At 41.3% G+C, this 20404-nt stretch overlaps 1 protein-coding gene across 4 annotated transcripts in view; it reads left to right on the top strand.

Moving 5' to 3' along the window:
* Nucleotides 1-20404, top strand: part of DGKI (diacylglycerol kinase iota) — a 450160-nt gene that overhangs the window by 210244 nt on the left and 219512 nt on the right. For 3 of the 4 annotated variants that reach the window (XM_047097249.1, XM_047097250.1, XM_047097248.1), the window contains exons 7-8: nt 12012-12083; nt 15272-15388. In XM_047097249.1, coding sequence (XP_046953205.1) covers nt 12012-12083; nt 15272-15388 — 189 coding nt within the window. Of the gene's footprint in view, nt 1-12011; nt 12084-15271; nt 15389-20404 lie in introns of those variants that run through there. The other variant, XM_047097251.1, reaches the window with a different exon arrangement.

The following is a 20404-nucleotide window of genomic DNA, read 5'->3' as shown; positions in this document are numbered from 1 at the left end:
TCTATTCTAAATGACAGACTTGCTGGATAAAGGATTCTTGGCTGCATATTTTTGCTGTCTAGCACCCTGAAAATCTCGTGCCAATTCTTTCTGGCCTGCCAAGTTTCAAAAGAGAGATCAGTCACGAGTCTTATAGGTCTCCCTTTATATGTGAGGGCACGTTTACCCCTTGCTGCTTTCAGAATTTTCTCTTTATCCTTGTATTTTGCCAGTTTCACTATGATATGTCGTGCAGAAGATCGATTCAAGTTACGTCTGAAGGGAGTTCTCTGTGCCTCTTGGATTTCAATGCCTTTTTCCTTCCCCAGTTCAGGGAAGTTCTCAGCTATGATTTCTTCAAGTACCCCTTCAGCACCTTTCCCTCTCTCTTCCTCCTCTGGGATACCAATTATGCGTAAATTATTTCTTTTTAGTGTATCACTTAGTTCTCTAATTTTCCCCTCATACTCCTGGATTTTTTTATCTCTCTTTTTCTCAGCTTCCTCTTTTTCCATAACTTTATCTTCTAGTTCACCTATTCTCTCCTCTGCCTCTTCCATCCGAGCTGTTGTGGTTTGCATTTTGTTTTCCATTTCCTTTAAAGCGTTTTTCAGCTCCTCGTGCCTGTTCATTAGTCCCCTGATGTCTGTAGCAAGAGATTCTCTGCTGTCCTGTATGCTGTTTTCCAGCCCAGCGATTAATTTTATGACTATTATTCTAAATTCACTTTCTGTTATATTATTTAAATCCTTTTTGATCAGCTCATTAGCTGTTGTTATTTCCTGGAGATTCTTCTGGGGGGAATTCTTCCGCTTGGTCATTTTGGATAGTCCCTGGTGTGGTGAGGGCCTGCAGGGCACTTCCCCTGTGCTGTGGTGTATAACTGGAGTTGGTGGGCGGGGCCGCAGTCTGACCTGATGTCTGCCCCCAGCCCACCGCTGGGGCCACAGTCAGACTGGTGTGTGCCTTCTCTTCCCCTCTCCTAGGGGCGGGATTCACTGTGGGGTGGCGTGGCCCGTCTGGGCTACTTGCACACTGCCAGGCTTGTGATGCTGGGGATCTGGCGTATTAGCTGGGGTGGGAAGGCAAGGTGCACGGCGGCAGGGGGGGCAGGCTTAGCTCGCTTCTCCTTAGGTGATCCACTTCAGGAGGGGCCCTGTGCAGCCGGAGGGAGTCAGATCGCTGCCGGAGGTTTGGCTCCGCAGAAGCACAGAGTTGGGTGTTCGCGCGGAGCGAGCAATTTCCCTGGCCGGAGCCGGTTCCCTTTGGGATTTTGGCTGGGGGATGGGCGGGGGAGATGGCGCTGGAGAGCGCCTTTGTTCCCCGCCAAACTGAGCTCTGTCGTCCGGGGGCTCCGCAGCTCACCCTCCCTTTGTCCTCCAGCCTTCCCGCTTTCCGAGCAGAGCTGTTAACTTATGACCTCCCAGACGCTAAGTCGCGCTTGCTGTCGGAACACAGTCCGTCAGGCCCCTCCGCTTTTGCAAGCCGGACTCGGGGGCTCTGCTTGGCCGGCGAGCCGCCCCTCCGCCCCGGCTCCCTCCCGCCAGTCCGTGGAGCGCGCACCGCCTCGCCGCCCTTCCTACCCTCTTCCGTGGGCCTCACGTCTGCACTTGGGTCCGGTGACTCTGTTCTGCTAATCCTCTGGCGGTTTTCTGGGTTATTTAGGCAGGTGTAGGTGGAATCTAAGTGATCAGCAGGACGCGCGGTGAGCCCAGCGTCCTCCTATGCCGCCATCTTCCTCTTGTCTCCCTTCTGTCTTATTTTAAAAAATTTAATGTTTATTTATTTTTGAGACACACACACACACACACACACACACACACACACACACAGTGTGAGCAGGGGAAGGGCAGAAAGGCAGAGAGGGAGACACAGAATCGAAAGCAGGTTCCAGGCTCCAAGATGTCAGCACAGAGAACCTGACATGGGGCTCAACCTCATGAACCATGAGATTATGACCTGAGCTGAAGTCGGATGCTTAACCGACTAAGTCACCCAGGAGCCCCACCTACTGTACCCTCTGGTGTACTTGCCATTTCTTGCTCATCCATTTTGACATAATGTGATCGATATCAAGTGGTGTTCTTCAGAATGTTCAAATGGTTCAGGTCCCTTTGTACTACATTTGGATAGGATTCAGAGGGTTAAAAGCCCTGTTAACTCTACCAAGTGAATGTAAACAATTTTTGATTCCCTTTCCAGAAGATATGGAAAAGAATTCATTTGTCACATTAGTGACTGCATGTCATACACTCAAGGCCAGAAGATGCCCAATTTGGTACAGTAGCTGCATTTAGATACACTGGGTTGAATTTCCGGTAGTCCAGCATTATTGTCCAATGTGATGTCTGGTTTTGTAGGAGCTCCACACGTGAACTAAATGGAGATATTTTGGGGAACACCACCACTGCTTCTTGTAGTCTTTTAGGGTGGCATGTAAAGAGATAATAACTTTAAAAAATGTAAATACGATACCATTATTATAACTTAAAAAAATTAATCATTTAATATCACCTAATACCTATTACTTTTGAGAATGTGGCATTGGTTTTGATTTAGATATGACTGAGAGGATGGTGTGGGGTTTCATGTGGGTTTCCTCTCTGTGCTAGCTCTTACACAGCAGACTAGGAAGCCAATAAATGGAGTTCCTCCAAATATACAAGATATGTTCACTCCAATTACACAATTAGGGACCAGGGAAATTAACTCTGGTGGCTTTGTGGACCAGTAGACTCTCTGTGAGCCAGTCTTGGTCCAGGACTTCATTTTTTTTTTAATTGGCCTTGTACATCCATACTCTAACAGGGCACCAAGATGTTGCTTCATACCCAGGTCGTTGGGTACACATACCAACTTGGACTCTAGTCCAGTAGTCTTTAGAATATTTGGACAGTTCTGCCCAGTGTACATCTTCCCAAATAAATGTCTATAGATCCTTTTAGTTAGAGGCTGGGGAAATGTTGCCATAGACCATTGCTAGGATGTTGCAGGATTTTTCTCCTGCGGACTTGCTCTCTCTAATCAGTGAGTTTTCCCTTTGAAAACTGGTGTGAGTCCAGAAATGAGGCAAAAGATTATGACTCATTATGGGAGCGTTTGTCCTCCCATCTCTTGATCCTCCATTCTTGATTTCTTTGGATTGTATTGGTTGAGTCATACCCATTTTATCTGATAATCCATCTTGTCTCTAGAGAGGTCATGCTATATTAACCATTTGATAGCTCTCTGTAGGTCAAGCCCCTTGGCTGCAACTTCAGTGTTGGAGTAATTGTACCCACATTGCTTCAGTGGTTAAGTGCTGCCACATGGTCTCTATCATCTTGAGATTCCATAATTCCAGTTGCTGTCAGAGTACTCATTCTGTTAGCCATTTCCTACCCTTAGACGTAACCTCCAGAGAAGAGCTGCTCACCAGTGATGGTGTCCTTCTTGCCAGTTTTTCATTGCTTTTTTGAGAGGAGTATCCTTTGCATCCTCTCGCAGAACAGTCAACTAATGGATTTTCTAGCTGTACCTAATATAGCAACTCTATTGTGCCTACTTCTGTGAGATTTTCATCACTTCCTCTGTCACAGTGATTCTGGCATTTCCATTTCATTTAACACGAATCTTTCTTTATTCAAGTTTTCAGAATGCTGTCAAGTGTTAGTAGCATGATCTTCTGAGGTTCCTGATAATGTGTTAAATGCTCTATTGTAGAGGAACACTCCCACATTGAGAGATTCCTTTATCCAGCTTGAAGTCCTGCCCCTTTTATTCTGAACCTTCAGAATGCAGTCCCATACACATGTTCCCATTCCAGCTGGTACATACTGGTGAGGTCCTGCAGCTAGACCTTTTGAGATGAAATCTGTTCTTCCTTTGTGCCTATACACCTCCCTGGCTGGGCATGCTGGTGTGAAAAATAATTAGGCCATTTGTAGTACTACCAGGAAGAGTAATGTAACACTCTATGGTGTTTGAAAACTTAACCACAACAACAACAAAAACAATATCAGTCCATGTTAAGTGTAGTAGAAATGCCAGAATTGCTGTAATAGAAGAAAAAACAATCAAAATCTTACAGAAATAGTTGATATATGAGGCATAGCTGGAAAATCCATCAATTGACTGTTAAACCCTTAAAATGAAGTCAAGACTCTTTCTAGACAGCAGAATCCTTTCTCTAAGCATACAGCATATGGTAATAGTACTTTGACATACATTCATGAAACCGGGGTGGGGAAGGGCACAATTTGAGTAATTTTGGCAACTTTTATAAGTCTCTTTCTCAACTGTCTGAGAGCCATTATAGCAAAATAGCCCAAGTTTACACAAAAACAAAGCATAGTTAGTTCTTCCGGCAGAAGACCATTTTCCTCTTTTAGTTAAGGGTAAAAGTATAACCACTTATTTCCTGGAATGTCATACTGTCAGCAGGATTGTAGATTATATGGCTTCTCTGAAAAGCTGCAGTGATTTGTATTGGTAACTGTAGTAACATCAGTCCCATCTTTAGGAAAAGTTGTTTTCAAATAAAACAACCTGTGTGGTGAATATTATCAGTGTTATAATTTTATTGGTAAGTGTATCAATTATGGGACAATCAGATGAAATTAATTTTCATGGATGATCATTACCGTGATTAGCTGCTTGTATCATTAGGAAAGTACTTTCATGTAAGGAACTTGCCTCGTATTCTGGGACTAACATAAAAACAATGGTTAACATTTTATATGCAGTTTTGGACATACTGAGTATAACACTAAGTACTTGTATAAAGTATTTTTGTCTTAGAATCAGGATAGTCATAAAAATATGAACTATAAATACCACAGTTAAAAATAGTTACCATGTAAATCAATTCCCATTCTTGTAGAATTATTCTAATTATTCCTTAATTACAATATTCTGAGGTAAGCGGTCTGCTTCCATAAAGTCATCTGTCTCTGGAATGACTAAGTTCTGGAATCAAGTCTTAAGCTCTTCGGACAGTCTGACAAGTTCATAGTAACTGTTAACTTTGCTAAGAAGACTGCCCCAAATTTTGCTTCCCGCCTGCACAGGATATTTAATTTATGATCTGTAGTTTATTTGTTTTAATGTTTATTTATTTAATTTGAGAGAGAGAGAGAGAAAGAGAGCGCACATGTGCACGAGCAGCAGAGGGACAGAGAGGGATGGTAGAGAGAACCCAAGCAAGCTTGGCACTCAGTGCAGAGCCCAACACAGGGTTTGATCTCATGACTGAGAGATCATGACCTGAGGTGAAATCAAGAGTCAAACGCTTAGTCGACTGAACCACCCAGGCACCCCTGATTTGTAGTTTATAGCAGGGGCCTTCAGTTAAATTGATGGAAAAAGCTGAAACTATGAGAATAATGAGACTGACTCTGATTCATGTGTTGTAATTCTAGCAATAGTAGAATGGAAGGACACAGAATGTTTTATTGAAAAATAATACAGTGTCAATCTGTGTGTAAGTCAGCGATTACCCTGGAGTGAGAGCATATTATGGACAGTAAGGTCATTGATAAATTTTCAGAACCTTTAAATAATGCTGTTATAATAAGCCCAATAGGCAAGAATTTAAGATTCTTCAAAGATAATTATAATAAAGTCACTGTAGATTCTTAATTTGCAGCACTGTCAGAAGTTATAAAGACATCGCTTGCTTTAACTCCATTTATAAAGACTTCACTTATTATAATTCAATTTAGATGACCACATGGGTTTACATTATGAAAATATTGAATATTCATAAAAATTTTAGCTTAAGACTAGTAAAATCGGCATGGGAGATTTAGGAAGTTCAGGTAGATTAGATTTTCTATGAGTAAATAAACTGTTGTTGCATAAGCTAGAATATTAGCATTGCCCTTTATTCTATTTTTTTTTTGTTTTCTTATTAGAGTACAGTTGACACAGGGTTATATTAGTTTCACGTATAACATAGTGATTGGACAAGTCTATCTGCTGTGCGCATCACAAGTGTGGCTACCATCTGTTACCATACAACACTATTACAAACCATTGCCTATATTACCTATGCTGTACCTTTTATTCCTGTGACTAACTTATTTCCTAACTAGAAGCCTATACCTTCACTCCCCTTGACCTATTTTGCACATCCACCCACACCTCTGGCCTTTTGCAACCACCACTTCTCTGTTTACGGGTCTGTTTCTGTTTTTCATTTCTTCATTTGTTTTGTTTTTTAGATTCCTCATGTAAGTGAAATTCTCTGTTTGACGTAGTTTGCTTAGCATGATACCCTGTAGTCTATCCATGTTATCTCAATGGCAACTTCTCATTCTTTTTTATGGCTGAGTAATATTCCATAGTACACGTGCACACGTGTTCTCTATCCATTCATCCATCGATGGACACCTAGGTTACTTCCATATCTTGGCTATTATAAAGCTGCACTAACCATAAGGGTGCATACATCAACGCTACCAAATTCTCACTGAGAAGAGCAAGGAAAAAGGCACATTGTAGAAGTAGCCTAACATCTGCTGATTCACATTGTCAGGCAAGGGTACACACATCAGTGAAAGACTGGAATGAATAGTTCCTTGAGGGGGAAAATGTCAACAACATCTGTGCACTAGGAAAGGGATTGGTTTATGGTGGTTTTGTTAATTGAAAATTAAAGGTTGTTGTATGTAAGTGATCACAGGAATCTACCCCCGAAACCAAGAGCACACTGTATACACTATATGTTAGCTGACTTGACAATAAATTATATTTAAAAAAAAATTAAAGGTTGCACTCTGGAGAGGGCAGTATTACTCTGTGAGTCTGTAGATAGTTGGTTAAAACAAGTGTCATTTTTTATTAGTCAGAAAGAAGTTTTTAGATCAGTCAGATTAGGTTGCTGTGCGTCCGTGCTGGGGTCAGTCTAAGGTCAAAGAAGTACCATTTTTTTAGTGGCTAAAAAGATGTTTTCAGTTAGGTTGGTGTGGGTCTACTCCGGAGTCACTCAATGGTCTTAGTTATTTATCAGCTTCAGCTGGTGGTGCTTAACTGTCACAGTTGTTTGTGAGCCTAAGCTGGTTAAAAGCAGTTGCACTGAACCCACACCACCAGTTTGAGATCTTCAGTGAGGTACTGCCCTGATCGGAAATGTTCCCTTTTTTATTGTATTAAATCGCCATGGTATTCATATCTCGTTGGATAAGTTTACAACTTACAACTTCACAACAGTTTTATTTTATTTTACTTTTCTAGAAATAATGAACTTGCATCTAACTTCCGAACGTTTTAGATGTTAAATCTAGAAAGTGTAAAAGTATATCTATTTTTCAAAAATTCTAGAAAGTACTTGAGCAAACATGCTTCAAGTTCTGTTTTGAGATAAATATTGACTTACTCTTATCATTCCCTTGGGTTTGCCTTTTGCAATACTTTGTGAATCTTGGACATGGGAGCGATACAGGGAGGTTTGGTTTGTTTTTGTTGTTTAAAAGTTTGGAGGCAAGGGAAGTATCAACAATTCTGTTGGATAAAATGAAATCAAACAGGGACTCAGATGGTGGTCGGGAGTTTCCCTTACCCAAACCTCGGTTAAATACATAAACAGTAAAATAATTTCAGTTCATTTCAAATAAAGCCCTTTTTTTTCCCCCTGGTTTAAGCCAAGGCTGTGGAACTGACTGCCATTGGGTATATCCCCTAGATTGCAAAAGAAAAAGAGATAGCAAAGTTTTAGCTGCTCAGAATAAATGTTGTTTAAATTGTATTCCAAAGGTTTAATTCCATTAAAAAAATCAACCAAAAAGAGGTTCATGGCATTTATAATTCTGAAGCCCGTTAGATCTAAAGCATCTGGCCCTCCCATCCCCATTTTCCTTTGTGATAGTGATGAACAAAATAGTCCTTAAAAATCCTAGTCAGTTGAAATTCAGTAGGGGCATCTGTCAGTACCATAATATTAGATTTGGGCCAGCATTTTAAAATGGGTAATTAGGAATCTGGCTCTTTTTGCTGTGCTGAGATCCCGGCCAAAACCTCCCCATCACAGGTGGTCTGTGGGAACTTGGTGCATGAAGGCTCTGATGTGGTTCTATTTATGTCTGTATGTTAGACAATAACCCTGAAGCCGAAGCTGCTGTGACTGTGTCAGACTAGCATTCAAAACAAAGAACAGACCTCGTTTCCAAGGGACCCACTACAATTCTATATGAGCAGAGTGCCCAGAGCCCTAGTTGTTTGTTTCTGGTATCATCCTGGCTGTTGGGACTACAGTGGATTGTGTCTGTTTCTCTCTGAAGCCAGAAGGCCAATATGCAGTAGAGGGCTGGGCTAATACGCATACTCTGTACCATCAAATAGAGTATTACTAGTCCTTTTAGTCACTGGGGGACTTCATCAGCAAGGTGGTGGGAGAGGTTCCTGTTGATGGATCTTCGCAATAAAAATATTCTTTCATTTATACTTACTGTGTTATAAAGATCTTTCAGGTAAATTGCCTTATTTGATAAATAAAACTATTTTGTGGTATAGGAGAAGTTTGTATTTTTATTCTCATTTTCAGGTGAAGGGAGAAACTGGAAGTGTTAAGTGATTTGCCTGAGATCACCAGGCCAATAATTAGAAGAGCCAAGAACTACTCTTAGCTTTGCCGACTCTCCATAAGCTTCTATTTGATATACCATCATCTGTTGTATGAATTGATAGAATGGTGGCTGGGTAATAGTGTTTAAGACTCTGTCCACTTATACATTTGGCACAGAACAGTCCGACTTCTAGTTGGGGCTACTGCTCTTATGTTACCAATTCTACCATACTGGTTTTCAGCCATGCAACATGTCGATGTCACAGATTTAAGAAATGAAAATTAGAATCCCAGTATGCTTCCCATGCCTGTAGGAGTTGAGGAAGATTATGTAAGGGGCATATTTTCAGGTGGTTTGGGTTAGGTTTTTAAGGTCTGGATAGCATAAAATTCATAATTGGATCATGATGTGGTAGCAGTGACTTTCTTCTTCCATTAGAAAATATACCCTGCCTATGATTTTCAAAGAACTATGCTGGATTGTAGAGATCTGTCAAGAAATATTATAAGTGCTTCTCTCAAAGAGCTCATAATTCCATTGGAGAGATAATTCGTGTGCATATAAAATAACCAGCAACTTAGGGCACTTCATCAATGCCAGGTGAGGGCCAGGTGGAAAGGCTTATAATCCAGGAGGAGCCATCACAGTGAATTCAGGTGATCTTAGAAGACTTGGAATTTTGTAGTGCAAGTAAAGTTCAGATGCTGTATGTGAAATATTGGTAGGCATTCTAGATGGTGGCTTGAAGAGAACAGAGAAAAAAATGGGCAAAAACATGGAAATGAACAAAGCATGTTGAAAATATAACGAAATCCATCCTACTAAACACAGGAATTTATAATAGGCATGGGAGATTGGTGTCGAAAAATTGGGAAGATTGTGGGTGGCTCTAGATGCCAGTGTGAATAGTTGATCCTATAATTTTGAGGAAAGAAGTCGCTATTTGAGTATTTTGAGACAGCCACTGATATGTAAGAAGCAGTATTTTCCCTGGAGGCCATGCCCAGGATAGGTTGAAGAATATAGGGGAAAACAGACCGTCCCAGGAGAAACAAATTAGAAAACGGAGCAGACATCCAGATGTGGAGTGACCAATCTGTGGAGCCTGATGGCTGCTGGACACGGGGTGCAGGATAGAAGGGCCTAGCTGCATGGCCAAGACTGGCCTCAGGAGCTCCTGCACAGGCACTGCACCAGCATCAGTAGCCTTGCTCTTGGCTGCTAGCTTCCTTCCTCCCGCAGTCACAGGTTGTTTCACTGGCTCTAAAGAGAAGTTTTATTCATCTCTCTTTTGCCCAGTCCATCAAGAGTGCCTTGAGAGATGATGAGGAACTTGGCAGACACCTCCCATGTGAATTCATTCCTTCAGATTTGGTGCCGGCATATATCACATTGACTCCTATTGAATGGAATTCTATCCCACTGAGTTGAAAAGACCTGCATACCTAACCCTTTGGCCCCCGGACTCGGTGTCCTCTCTGTAAGCTGTTTCTGTCTGGCCGTTCTAAGTCTCCGTGCTGGGGGCTGTGTGGGTTGTTGGTGGCCACACAGCACTGAACACCACACCTGTCCTCATAATTCAGTCCACGTGTGTTTTACAAACAGTGTGTCATTTCCTGGGGGAAAATGATAGTATCATTGACAGAAAGAGGCATTATTTGGGGAGAGGTGAGTGTGTTATGGTCCGTAAGACCACCTGTGTCGAAGATTCATTAGGATTACTCCCAGGACTCAGTATGTATTACAGCTCTGATCTATCACAATGAAAGGATCCAAAGCAAAATCAGCAAAAGAAAAGGCACATGGGACAAAACCTGGAGGAAACTGGGTGCAAGCTTCTGAAAGTCCTCTCCTAACAGAGTCACACAGGGTGTGCTTAATTCCTCCCATATGAGTTGTGACCACACTTGTGAAATGTTGTCCTCCAGTCTCATTAGAGGCACAGTGCACAGAGTTTTTACTGGGGGCTGGTTACATAAGCACCTTCTGCGTGGCACATAGCCACATCCCAGAGTCTCAAAAGGAAAGCAGGTGTTTAGCATAAACCACATCATTTGTACCAACATTTTAGGTGCAGTGAGCCACTCTTAACTGTTGGGGGAATGGGGAACCCCTCTGGAAGTCCAAGTTTCTAGATGCTAGTCAAGGGCCAGGCTTGCAAGCAGCTGTGTAAGGAGAGTGGTCACCCCCCCTGCTGTGTTCACTTCTCTGCACTTGGAATGATTGTTATCACTTAAGTTTTTGAGAAAGGGATATTGAAGGAGAGATTTTTCAAAATCCAGGAGAGTCTGATGTTCAGTCATGTTTCTGGAAGTGAGATTTGAGTTTGGGGCAAAAGAAAGGGATTAAAGGAGGAATCACAGAGTACAGAGGACTGAAAGTGGTCCTGGTCTTATATCGTGTGCAGGGGACCAGAGAAGCAGGTGGAGAACGTGACTGTGTTTTAGGAGCCCAAGAAGAGGGAGAGGCTCAAAATGGAGAAAACGCTCCATGGTATTTAAAATGCTACGGATTGGTAGGAATTCTGGGGACTGCACAAAATGCCATTGAGAATTCTTTTAATAATGTGTAAATTGATTTTTTTTCTTAAGATTATCTGTACACATGAAAGCAAAACTTTTCAGCCAATGTCTTAATAGCTTCCCTGCGTATCACATCTTTGTGTTTTCTTTTGATCACTTTACAAAATCCCCTTTACAATTTTTTTTTGTCATTGCTTTGCATTACTTTACTCGAGTATAGATGTCACAGGAAGATAGAAATGGAAGAGCTTTGGGAAGGCTAAACGAAATTCTTTGAGCATTACTGCGTACTTACTTCTCTCTGATAATTCTTTAAGGATAGCAACAGCCAAAAAGCGCCTCTTCCATTCTTGATTGAAAAGTAATTGTTTGTTCATTTAAAAGGATTGTGTTTGCCATTCCATTAATCTCGTTCCTGCTTGCTGGTGAAGAATAAACATTGAAAGCTGCTTGTTTGGAGCCCCAAGGGGGATGGTGAAAGTGTTTGAAAATCCTCCTACACCCTCGGACTCTTCCACACCCCTGCTTCTAGGTCCTAACTCTGATACTTAATTTCTCTCTCTGTGCATTCTCAGATGTTAAGGTTGCACAGCAGCTCTGAGATGGATGCCCATCATTGAAAAGAACTATGTGGCCCAATAGTGGCTTTTCTTTTGCTTGTAATAAAACCCTATCCAAACCACATTTATTCGGGGGAAAAGAAACAACTCTTTTTGTGGCTGGCTTGAGTACTTAGTGGCACAGCAAATATTGGTGCCTCCTCTCACACTCCAGATGATTCAGGGGTAGGAAACTCTTACATGGCAGAGGGTGGGACGTAAGTGCTGAATGTGGCATTGGCATTCCCAGTCACCTTGAGTGGTGGGGACACATCTGGCCTTCCTCACTTCATTGGACTTCAGGAGGGCAAATGCGTGCCGTGATTGAAGTGGTTTTAAATTCTCTATCTCTTGTCCTAACCTCCCAGGGCTTCCAGCAAAAGTTCTCCTTCCACAGTAAAGAGATTGTGGCTATCAGCTGTTCCTGGTGCAAACAGGCGGTAAGTTTGGGAACGAAATGAAACAAAGTGGGCTCTTGTTTTATCAAAATGAACCTATGTCATTACTTGAGTTGCTGTCTGTAAACGGAAGGTCATCCTAATTTATGTATTATTTCTCTCACATAGGATCCTTGAAGGATTAGATTAAACCATAGGACTAATGCCTCTATGAAATGGGAGAAACTAGAGATTCAAGTAACCCTTTAATTTATACACACTGAAGCCTAGGATCAGAGCCTGGGAAATCCTCCCCTGTTCCTACCCTGGGTCTAGACTCGAGGACTTCTCACCCCCTAGCATGTATTTCTTCCATTGCACTAGATTGTTGATAACTCCTCTACGGTTGGAAGTTGCACCATTGGATAATCCTTCTAGCACCGGAATCAAGCCATCTTGGTTCTTCTGTTTTTGATGTGGGTGCCTTTTTTATGGGGCTGTACTGGGGTAAGGAGTGGTCTTGTACCCTTCTTTAGGCTTGGATATTGTTATAGCTCTTTGTATAGCTGTTCCTTACATTTGAACATATATATGTTCGTTAGGATCCAGTGATGTTTTCCCTATTTTCCTCTTTTGTCTATCCTTTTGACCTTTTTTTTAAATACCCCTTTTCAACCAGAGGGTTCATTTTCTTATTTGCCTACATACCTGTTCTTTTTTTAACCAGACAATGCTAACTTGTGGATTGGCCAGCTGTGGCCCATAGGCTAAATCTGACTGCTGCCTGTTCTTATAAATAACATTTTACTGGAACACAGCCATGCCCATCCATTGATGTATTGTCCATGGCTACTTTCATGCTACAATAGCAAAGTTGATAGTTGCCACAGAGACAGTATGGCCCCATAAAGCTCAACTATTTACTATCCGGGCCTTTTATAGAAAAAGTTTCCAGACCCCTGCTCTAATCTCTCAGTTCACCTACTTTGTTGAATGACTGTGTAATTGGGACAGAGTCTGTTCATTGCACAGACAACCTGAAAAGACAGGGCTGCAGTATTTCAGCTAAGGGTTTGCAGGAAGACTTTGGCCCCTTACACACATGAGATTTAACGAGCCAACCTAGCCCACAGGGCCAGGGCAGATGAATTTAGGTGAAACACATAAAAGTGACATGTTTGTAGGTCAGCTGCTTTTGAACTTTGGGAATTTTATAAAATTTGGCGCAGTCTCTGTAGCATAATTTCCCTAGGCCCCCACGTATCAGGAGAACCTATTGTCAGTAGATAGGGTTGCACTAGTCTGGAAAGCTCAGTGCTTGCTGTGTCCCTATCCTGCCACATTTTCTAGGCATTTCCATCTCCTTTCAGTTAATTTTTACACAAATAATCTTTGTTCAAGAATCTGCTCACAAATATAAGGTCATCCTAGTTCTTGAATGAAACTGTCCTATTCCATCAAGGCACTATCTCCACCTAGAGACAAAGAAGCTGATTCAGGTTTCAGGTGTCCCTAACAGTATATGTGCTGCTGATTTCCCTGATCTGTTGAGACGCCACCTGTGGGAGAGTATTGGCAGCGTGGGCTCCTATAGGCTGCATCTGTTCCGATGTTGGAGCTTCCAGGCTGTGGTGAGATGGTTTATCCAGAGTCCATTAATTTGGGAACTCAATCCCACTTCACCTGGAGCATGTGTTGGCTTTACATTAATTCATAGTCCAATTGAATCCCATTGTAGGTGATTTTGCAAGAACTAGAAATATAAAAATTTAAGACAAATTACATTGGTGATACATTTTAGCCCTACAGGTAATTCCTTCTAGGGTATCTAATGTCAAATAAGTGCCCTCTGTAGGCACTTCCGGCAGCAGGAAAAAACAAACAAACAAACTGGATTTGAGAGCTGGGCTTTTGGGTTTAGGCTCTGACTCCACCTTGTAAAAGTTACGCACTTTTGGACGTAGCTCTCTGTCTAGATTGGAGACGACACAAGTACAAATTAGGAGTTGAAACAGGCTGTCTCGGAGATCCTGGCCATTTTAGAAATGCAATGAAAATGGGCATTTATGGGTTTATCTGAATTGCTGAAAGAAAATCAATTTTTAAAGAAGGTATTCAAATAATATTTCTCTAGTGCATCATAGTTTGGAGATCACAAATAACTGATGGTAGGGGAAATTAATAATTTATTTTGTGTTTATACTTAATTAGTAATTTTCTACTGGACCACATCAGACCTTGACGATAGGCAGAAATGAAGGCAGATTCTCTCTATGACAGGATTGGGGTGGCCATATTTGCCAGTTTTCCAGAGACCGACCTGATTTATGTCTTTTGTTGCAACGTAATTATTATTAATGCTCCCTTCCATTCTTAAAATTGTTCCAGTTATGATGACAAATTACGGTTCCATTAAGTATAATGCGGTAGAAACTGATGTTAAGGTTTTTAAAAAATCCCTGATTAAAACTTTAAGGCCCATAATTATTGTAGCATGTGGATTTTGTTTATTAGGAATATGTTATTACCACACATCACTATCACTTTACACACAAAAGAGGATTGAAAATGTGATTGGCCTATGGTCACTTAGTCTGTTGGTACAGAGTTTAATCACTAATCCTGAAGTATTGCTACGATCATCAGTCTACATTTACTTCCTTCCTATCAAAAACAGGCAGCATTTTAGATTTGCCAAGTGTAACAGGTTCGTTGTATTTTTCGGCAGCCCCAAACAAACCCAGCAGAGGCAATCTCTTTGTTTCCCCTTGAGTTAAGAACTCTCTAGAAGAGACCTCTTGCTTCTTTCCTGGGTGTTCTAAACTGGAGGGACTACCCGGGGTGGATTTCCATCTATGATTAGCAAAAAGAGAGGAACTGCTCTTCTGCTTGCCTTCATTTCCTCCTCAGCATTGTTTCCCAGTCTAGTCTGTGACCAGCACAAGTCAAGTGCAACAAAATTATATGCAGGGCTAGGATGAATAGAAGCATTCGAGACCTCGTTATGTAAATATCCTATTAAAAGCTTATAAAGTTTTAGCTGGCCTTGACCTACAAGATTGATTTCTTTATCTGTTTGTAAAGTGGAACGAATTCAAAATCGGCTCACTTCCAGGGTTGTTTGGGTAGTGATAAGGAGCGTGTGTCCTCAGTGTCTGTGCCTGTGGGCGAGCGTGCACGTGCACATGTACTTACTCCTTGTGCCCATGTATGATTCCTGGATTTGTTTACTGGCCTATTTTTCTCCTCAGTTTCACAATAAGGTGACCTGCTTCATGCTGCATCACATTGAAGAACCCTGCTCCCTGGGGGCTCATGCTGCTGTCATTGTCCCGCCCACCTGGATCATTAAGGTGAAGAAACCTCAGGTAACTTCTGGGACCCTGGTGCTGCTGGGCCTGTGCAGAGAAGAAGGAACTGCTGCTTCTTGCTTTTCTTGCCCTGACTTTTTTTGGGGGTTCCTAAAATCTCCGCTCACTCATCCCCACAGCCCCGTGCTCAGCTTCCCCGGTACATTCCATTAGCCCATCACTTTACTGCAGTTGGGCTCTCTCATGGAACCAGCCTCCCTTTCCCAAAGAAATCAAAGTTCCACAGCAGGAATGTTTCCTTCCCATTCATGTGCTAATGATATTCTCTTTGGGTGTTCTCCTGAATTCATTAAATACAAGTGGTGGGTGCAGCTAATTTCTTACACAACTCTCTTCTCTTCCAGCCTGGGCATCCCCAGGGAGTGAATGTGAGGGCAAACTGTGCAGGCTTCCGTGTTTGGTTGAGATTACCACCACTTCCAACCTGACCGGCAGACTGTGGGTCATGACCTTCCTAAATACACAAGGCCTGCTCAGAGAGCAACACTCTTTTCTTAAGGCAAAGTAGAATTTATCCTCTTAATACCTAATCTCATTCTGTATTCAATTCTTGTTGTACATTCTGTCCTAGAGTGTCTCTGCAATATTCTGGGAAACCTTAGTGGTTTCTCAACAAGGTCGTAATCTTTGACAGCGAAATTTCTCCCTTTGTACTAGACATCTTAGACCATTAGCTCCAAGGTATGGGATGGCAGACTTTTAATGTGATGGGGGAAAGGTGGTACCTCCCCTGGGGATGCAGCTACTTTAGGATGTCCTACTGAGTGTAATATCTTTATAACCTGTGGCAGTCCTACTTTATATGGTCTTCAGAATCATCATGCATTTTATTCTCATTGACTCAGTTTTATTTTAAAAACTGGTGGATCATGGACACTTTTGCTTTGTGTGTTTTTATTTAAGTTCAGCTTCTGTTGATGAGTAACACTTAGTAATAATCTTTCCATGTTACAATCCGTGAAAGCCCTTGGGAAATCTTTTCCAGAGGCAAGTGCAAGATCTGTACATTAAAAAATGGGAGCCTTAGCTTTCTCATCTTACATTTTAGAGCCAAATGCTAAGAGCTGTTAAAGGAGGTGCCCAAGGTGATAGCAAGTATAGTACTGTGTTTGAAATTCAAGTGTACCGATGTTCAATTTAGTGTTAACTTAAAAAATCTAACCTTTTTACTTCTTTACTACCCTTTGGTTCCCCAACCCCTGAAATTCAGTAGTGTCTCCAAGAACTTCATATTAAATTTTCAGTTCAACCAATATGTTTTCACCGAAAAACCTTGATGGTTTTGGGAAAGCTACTAGGCATTGTGATGTAATATGTGGTGATCCTTGCTCTGAAGAACTATGTAGTTCTCTTAAGGAAAGATCAGGGCGAGAGCCTCATGAAGGAGGTGGGTTTTATTCTACCTCTTTAAAGATGGGTGGGATTTAGATCGATGGAGAAGAGAGGAAAGAGCAGGCAGGAGAATGATACCAGCAAGGGTGCTGTATCCAAAATTATACTCGTGAGGCTGTGAGACTAGTTTGCACTACATCGGGGTGGTGTATTTCTGTAGTGTTGCTTTCAAAGGAACAGAATATGAGATTGTTCACTCTTAGCTCTAAGACTCATCAATGAGTTCTGGAGCTATCCTTTTAAGCCATCTATTAAAAAGTTGTCCATGAGCCTTTCATCTGTTTGATCCGTTAAGGATGATTACCTAACTTACTATTATTTTATTAGAGGTTACCGAGAGGTGGTTTTTCTAATTTGTACTCTTCTTTATTTTTCTGCTGGTAATAAGGGAACTAAAAAATAAAGCTAATACATGACAAATGCTTGAGTATTTACCTTTATTTGTAAATTTTCAGAATAATTGCTTGGTACCTTAGCAACTTTATTAGTTGGCTAACGATGGTGGTGGTGGTTTGTGGAGAGTATCTTTATGAATTATTAACTTACCTCATGTGAGATATATATATATATATATATATATATATATATATATATATATATATATAACATATGATGTTTCAGTCCATTGGCATCATTTTTTTTATATTCATATTGTTTTATCTTTTACCAATTAGAACCCTTTCCAGATGGCTTTTATCTCCATTTTTCATAAGCCATGATGTTTTTGATACCTTCCCTTGTTTCACGAATCACACCATGTTCCAGGATCATCTTAAGCATTTCCTGTTCATACCTGCAAGCAGCCATTTCTCCAAGGAATCTTGGTTACTTTTAATGGAGGATGGTAGATACGGTTCGCAGTCTGTTTTCATCACACATGTTTTTATTGTCCTTTTATGATTCAGAACAGTGTAATAATGAGAACAAGGATAGCTAACACTTATGAATGCTTTTATATGTATCAGGAACTATTTCAAGTACTTTACTTTCAGTATCTCGTTTCACCATCATAGAACCCTGTGAGGCAGGTATCCTAATCCCATGTTGTAGCTGAGAAGTGAGGAATTGAAGGCAAATAAATTATCCAGGGCCATAAAGTTATTAACTAGTTTGAGGTAATATTTGAACCCAGGAATTCTGAGACTGGAAACCAAGCTCATTTGCTGCCTCACAGTCTTACTATAACAATCCTTGCTGAGTCACCTATCTTTAAAAATTTTGGTATCCCTCGTCGTATGGACCTCAAAAAAGAAGTAATCAATTAACTAAATTCTCTTTGAAATCCGGTGTACGATGAGCTTGGGGGGCAATACAGTAGTGCTTAAGAGCTCTAGCTTATGAGTCAGATCGCCTAGATTCATATGCTTGCTCTGCTATTTAATAACTTACACAATCTCAAAGAATTAAAACTCCTCAACTTTTCATCTTCAAAATGTAAATAATACTAGTACCGAATTCGTAGGGTTTTCATGAGGTCTAATGAGCTAAAAAGTAAAAAAAAGAAAAATAAAGCACGTAGAACAGCACCTAGCTCACTGTAAGTCTCAATAAATGTTAACTCTTGTTATTTTCCTTGTTGAGTATAGGATATCAAATAAAGTTCTACATCAACAGAGGTGAACCTTGAACAGTCACACAGGGGTCAGCACAGAAGTTATTGTTCCCTGACCCATCCGTATTACAATGAGAGGAAATGGGAAAAGGATTCTCATGGGGAGAGAGGCAGCATAGGGGCCACAGCCTGTTGTCTGGTACCCTGTTGTCTGTGCTCTCGAGTGGCCCTTGAAATGCCACTGTAACTGTTGTATTATATACTGTAGTGGGATTGTGTGTTCACTAGCATGATTCTTATCCCATGGGAGAGAGTCAAGAGCTATTCATTTACTGAACTGGAGAACTGAAGCAGACCGGGTGAGCATCTACAACAAGAAAGTGAAAGGAGGAAGAGAATCCTACAAAACAGGGAGAGAACACAGAGTTTCATTATTAAAAACAGAAAGAAAAAGAGGGCAGTCATCAATGTGAAATTCTGAAGACGTTAAAAAATCATGGATTGAAAAAGTCTTTGTGTTTGGGACTAGATCATTGATGACCATGAAACTATAGTTTGAGGAGTGCGGGTGGCAAGCTGTTAGCGATGGTGTGGAAGCAGGCACTTTAAAGAATTCATGGGGGGGGGGCGCCTGGGTGGCGCAGTCGGTTAAGCGTCCGACTTCAGCCAGGTCACGATCTCGCGGTCCGTGAGTTCGAGCCCCGCATCAGGCTCTGGGCTGATGGCTCAGAGCCTGGAGCCTGTTTCCAATTCTGTGTCTCCCTCTCTCTCTGCCCCTCCCCCGTTCATGCTCTGTCTCTCTCTGTCCCAAAAATAAAAATAAACGTTGAAAAAAAAAATTAAAAAAAAAAAAAAGAATTCATTGGGGACTTTGAGAAACAATTTAAAAAAGAGTTTGGAAATTAGATGGAGGACAGCAGACAAAATGTTTTTCCTACTTGTAGAATCCATGTATATTTTTTTCTGTCTATTTCTATATTGGAAGATACTGCTTAAAAACAAGAAGATACTCTGAACTGAACGAAGTAATATTTAAGTACATTCACGGATGCCACTATGTGCAGTGGGAGGCCCAGAGATGAATCAGATATTCACCTGATGTCCACGAAGAGTGGACATAGAAGAGTGAACTAAATCATTAGGCAGAGAATTTGTGGATTCTGGAAGAGGAATTCAGCCACGTGTAAATCCTTAATGAAAAGAGTGGTCTCACATAACGGGAAGGTTTGCCTTTGTCATCGGTGTGCATCTTTTAGGAGGGATCCGCACAGAGTGGTGGCAAGAAGAGATCCCACAGGTTGGTGGAACTAGCCATGGTCTGTGAGAGGCCACACAGGGAGTGGAAGTGTGACCTGAGATGTAGGAATGAGGCGGAAACATGAAGCAGACTTGAGCAATTTGGGTTCTGGGGATCATTGTAGGTTAAACAGAAAATGTTGTTTGTGCTTGGTTTTGAAGGACGTGAGGGACCTCACTGGGAAGAGGGATGAGGAAGGACAGTACAGGTTTATAGAACATACTGAGAACAACAGTTAAGGTGGATCCCCAAATAAAGCCAGCTTTATTTGTGATGTTTATGTCTAAACAAATGACTCTAGAGAGGAAGAAACCAACTTTGAGTGTATAAAGGTCAGGAAAAGCAGGCTGCAAAGAGGTGGATTTAAACCATGTATTTTCCTGATCTGTTAAAAGATGGCTGCTTCTGAGTAGATCGTCACTCTGTGACCAGCTGTGTGGAGCCTTGATGGTAAGGGGAGTGAGGGCTGGTCTGGATGGTTTGCTGGGTTTCATCACCAAATTATTTGGAGGGACCTAGAAAACAAAAGATGATAGATTTTAGATGACAGTAAAAAATTAAAAGAAAACCAAACTTTAAGAACCAAGCACAAATCTGTTCATGCATTTAATGAAGTCAACGTTATAGTTCATGTTACAGATGTCAGGGCTTTTCCTCTCGACAGGAAGTGTTAGAGGATAACATTTTGATCAGATAAACAAATTAAAGGTGTTGAACTACTAGTGCAAGCACTTGGAGCTGATGGAGAAAGACCTGGGTTACATGAATTTTT

This window comes from Lynx rufus, unplaced genomic scaffold, assembly GCF_022079265.1.
Source record: "Lynx rufus isolate CCGP_SWC_20201006 ecotype Redwood Valley unplaced genomic scaffold, mLynRuf1.p SCAF_4, whole genome shotgun sequence".
In the NCBI taxonomy this organism is placed as follows: domain Eukaryota; kingdom Metazoa; phylum Chordata; class Mammalia; order Carnivora; family Felidae; genus Lynx; species Lynx rufus.
The sequence above is the reverse complement of the archived record's forward strand: the minus strand, read 5'-3'. Positions and strand labels throughout refer to the sequence as shown.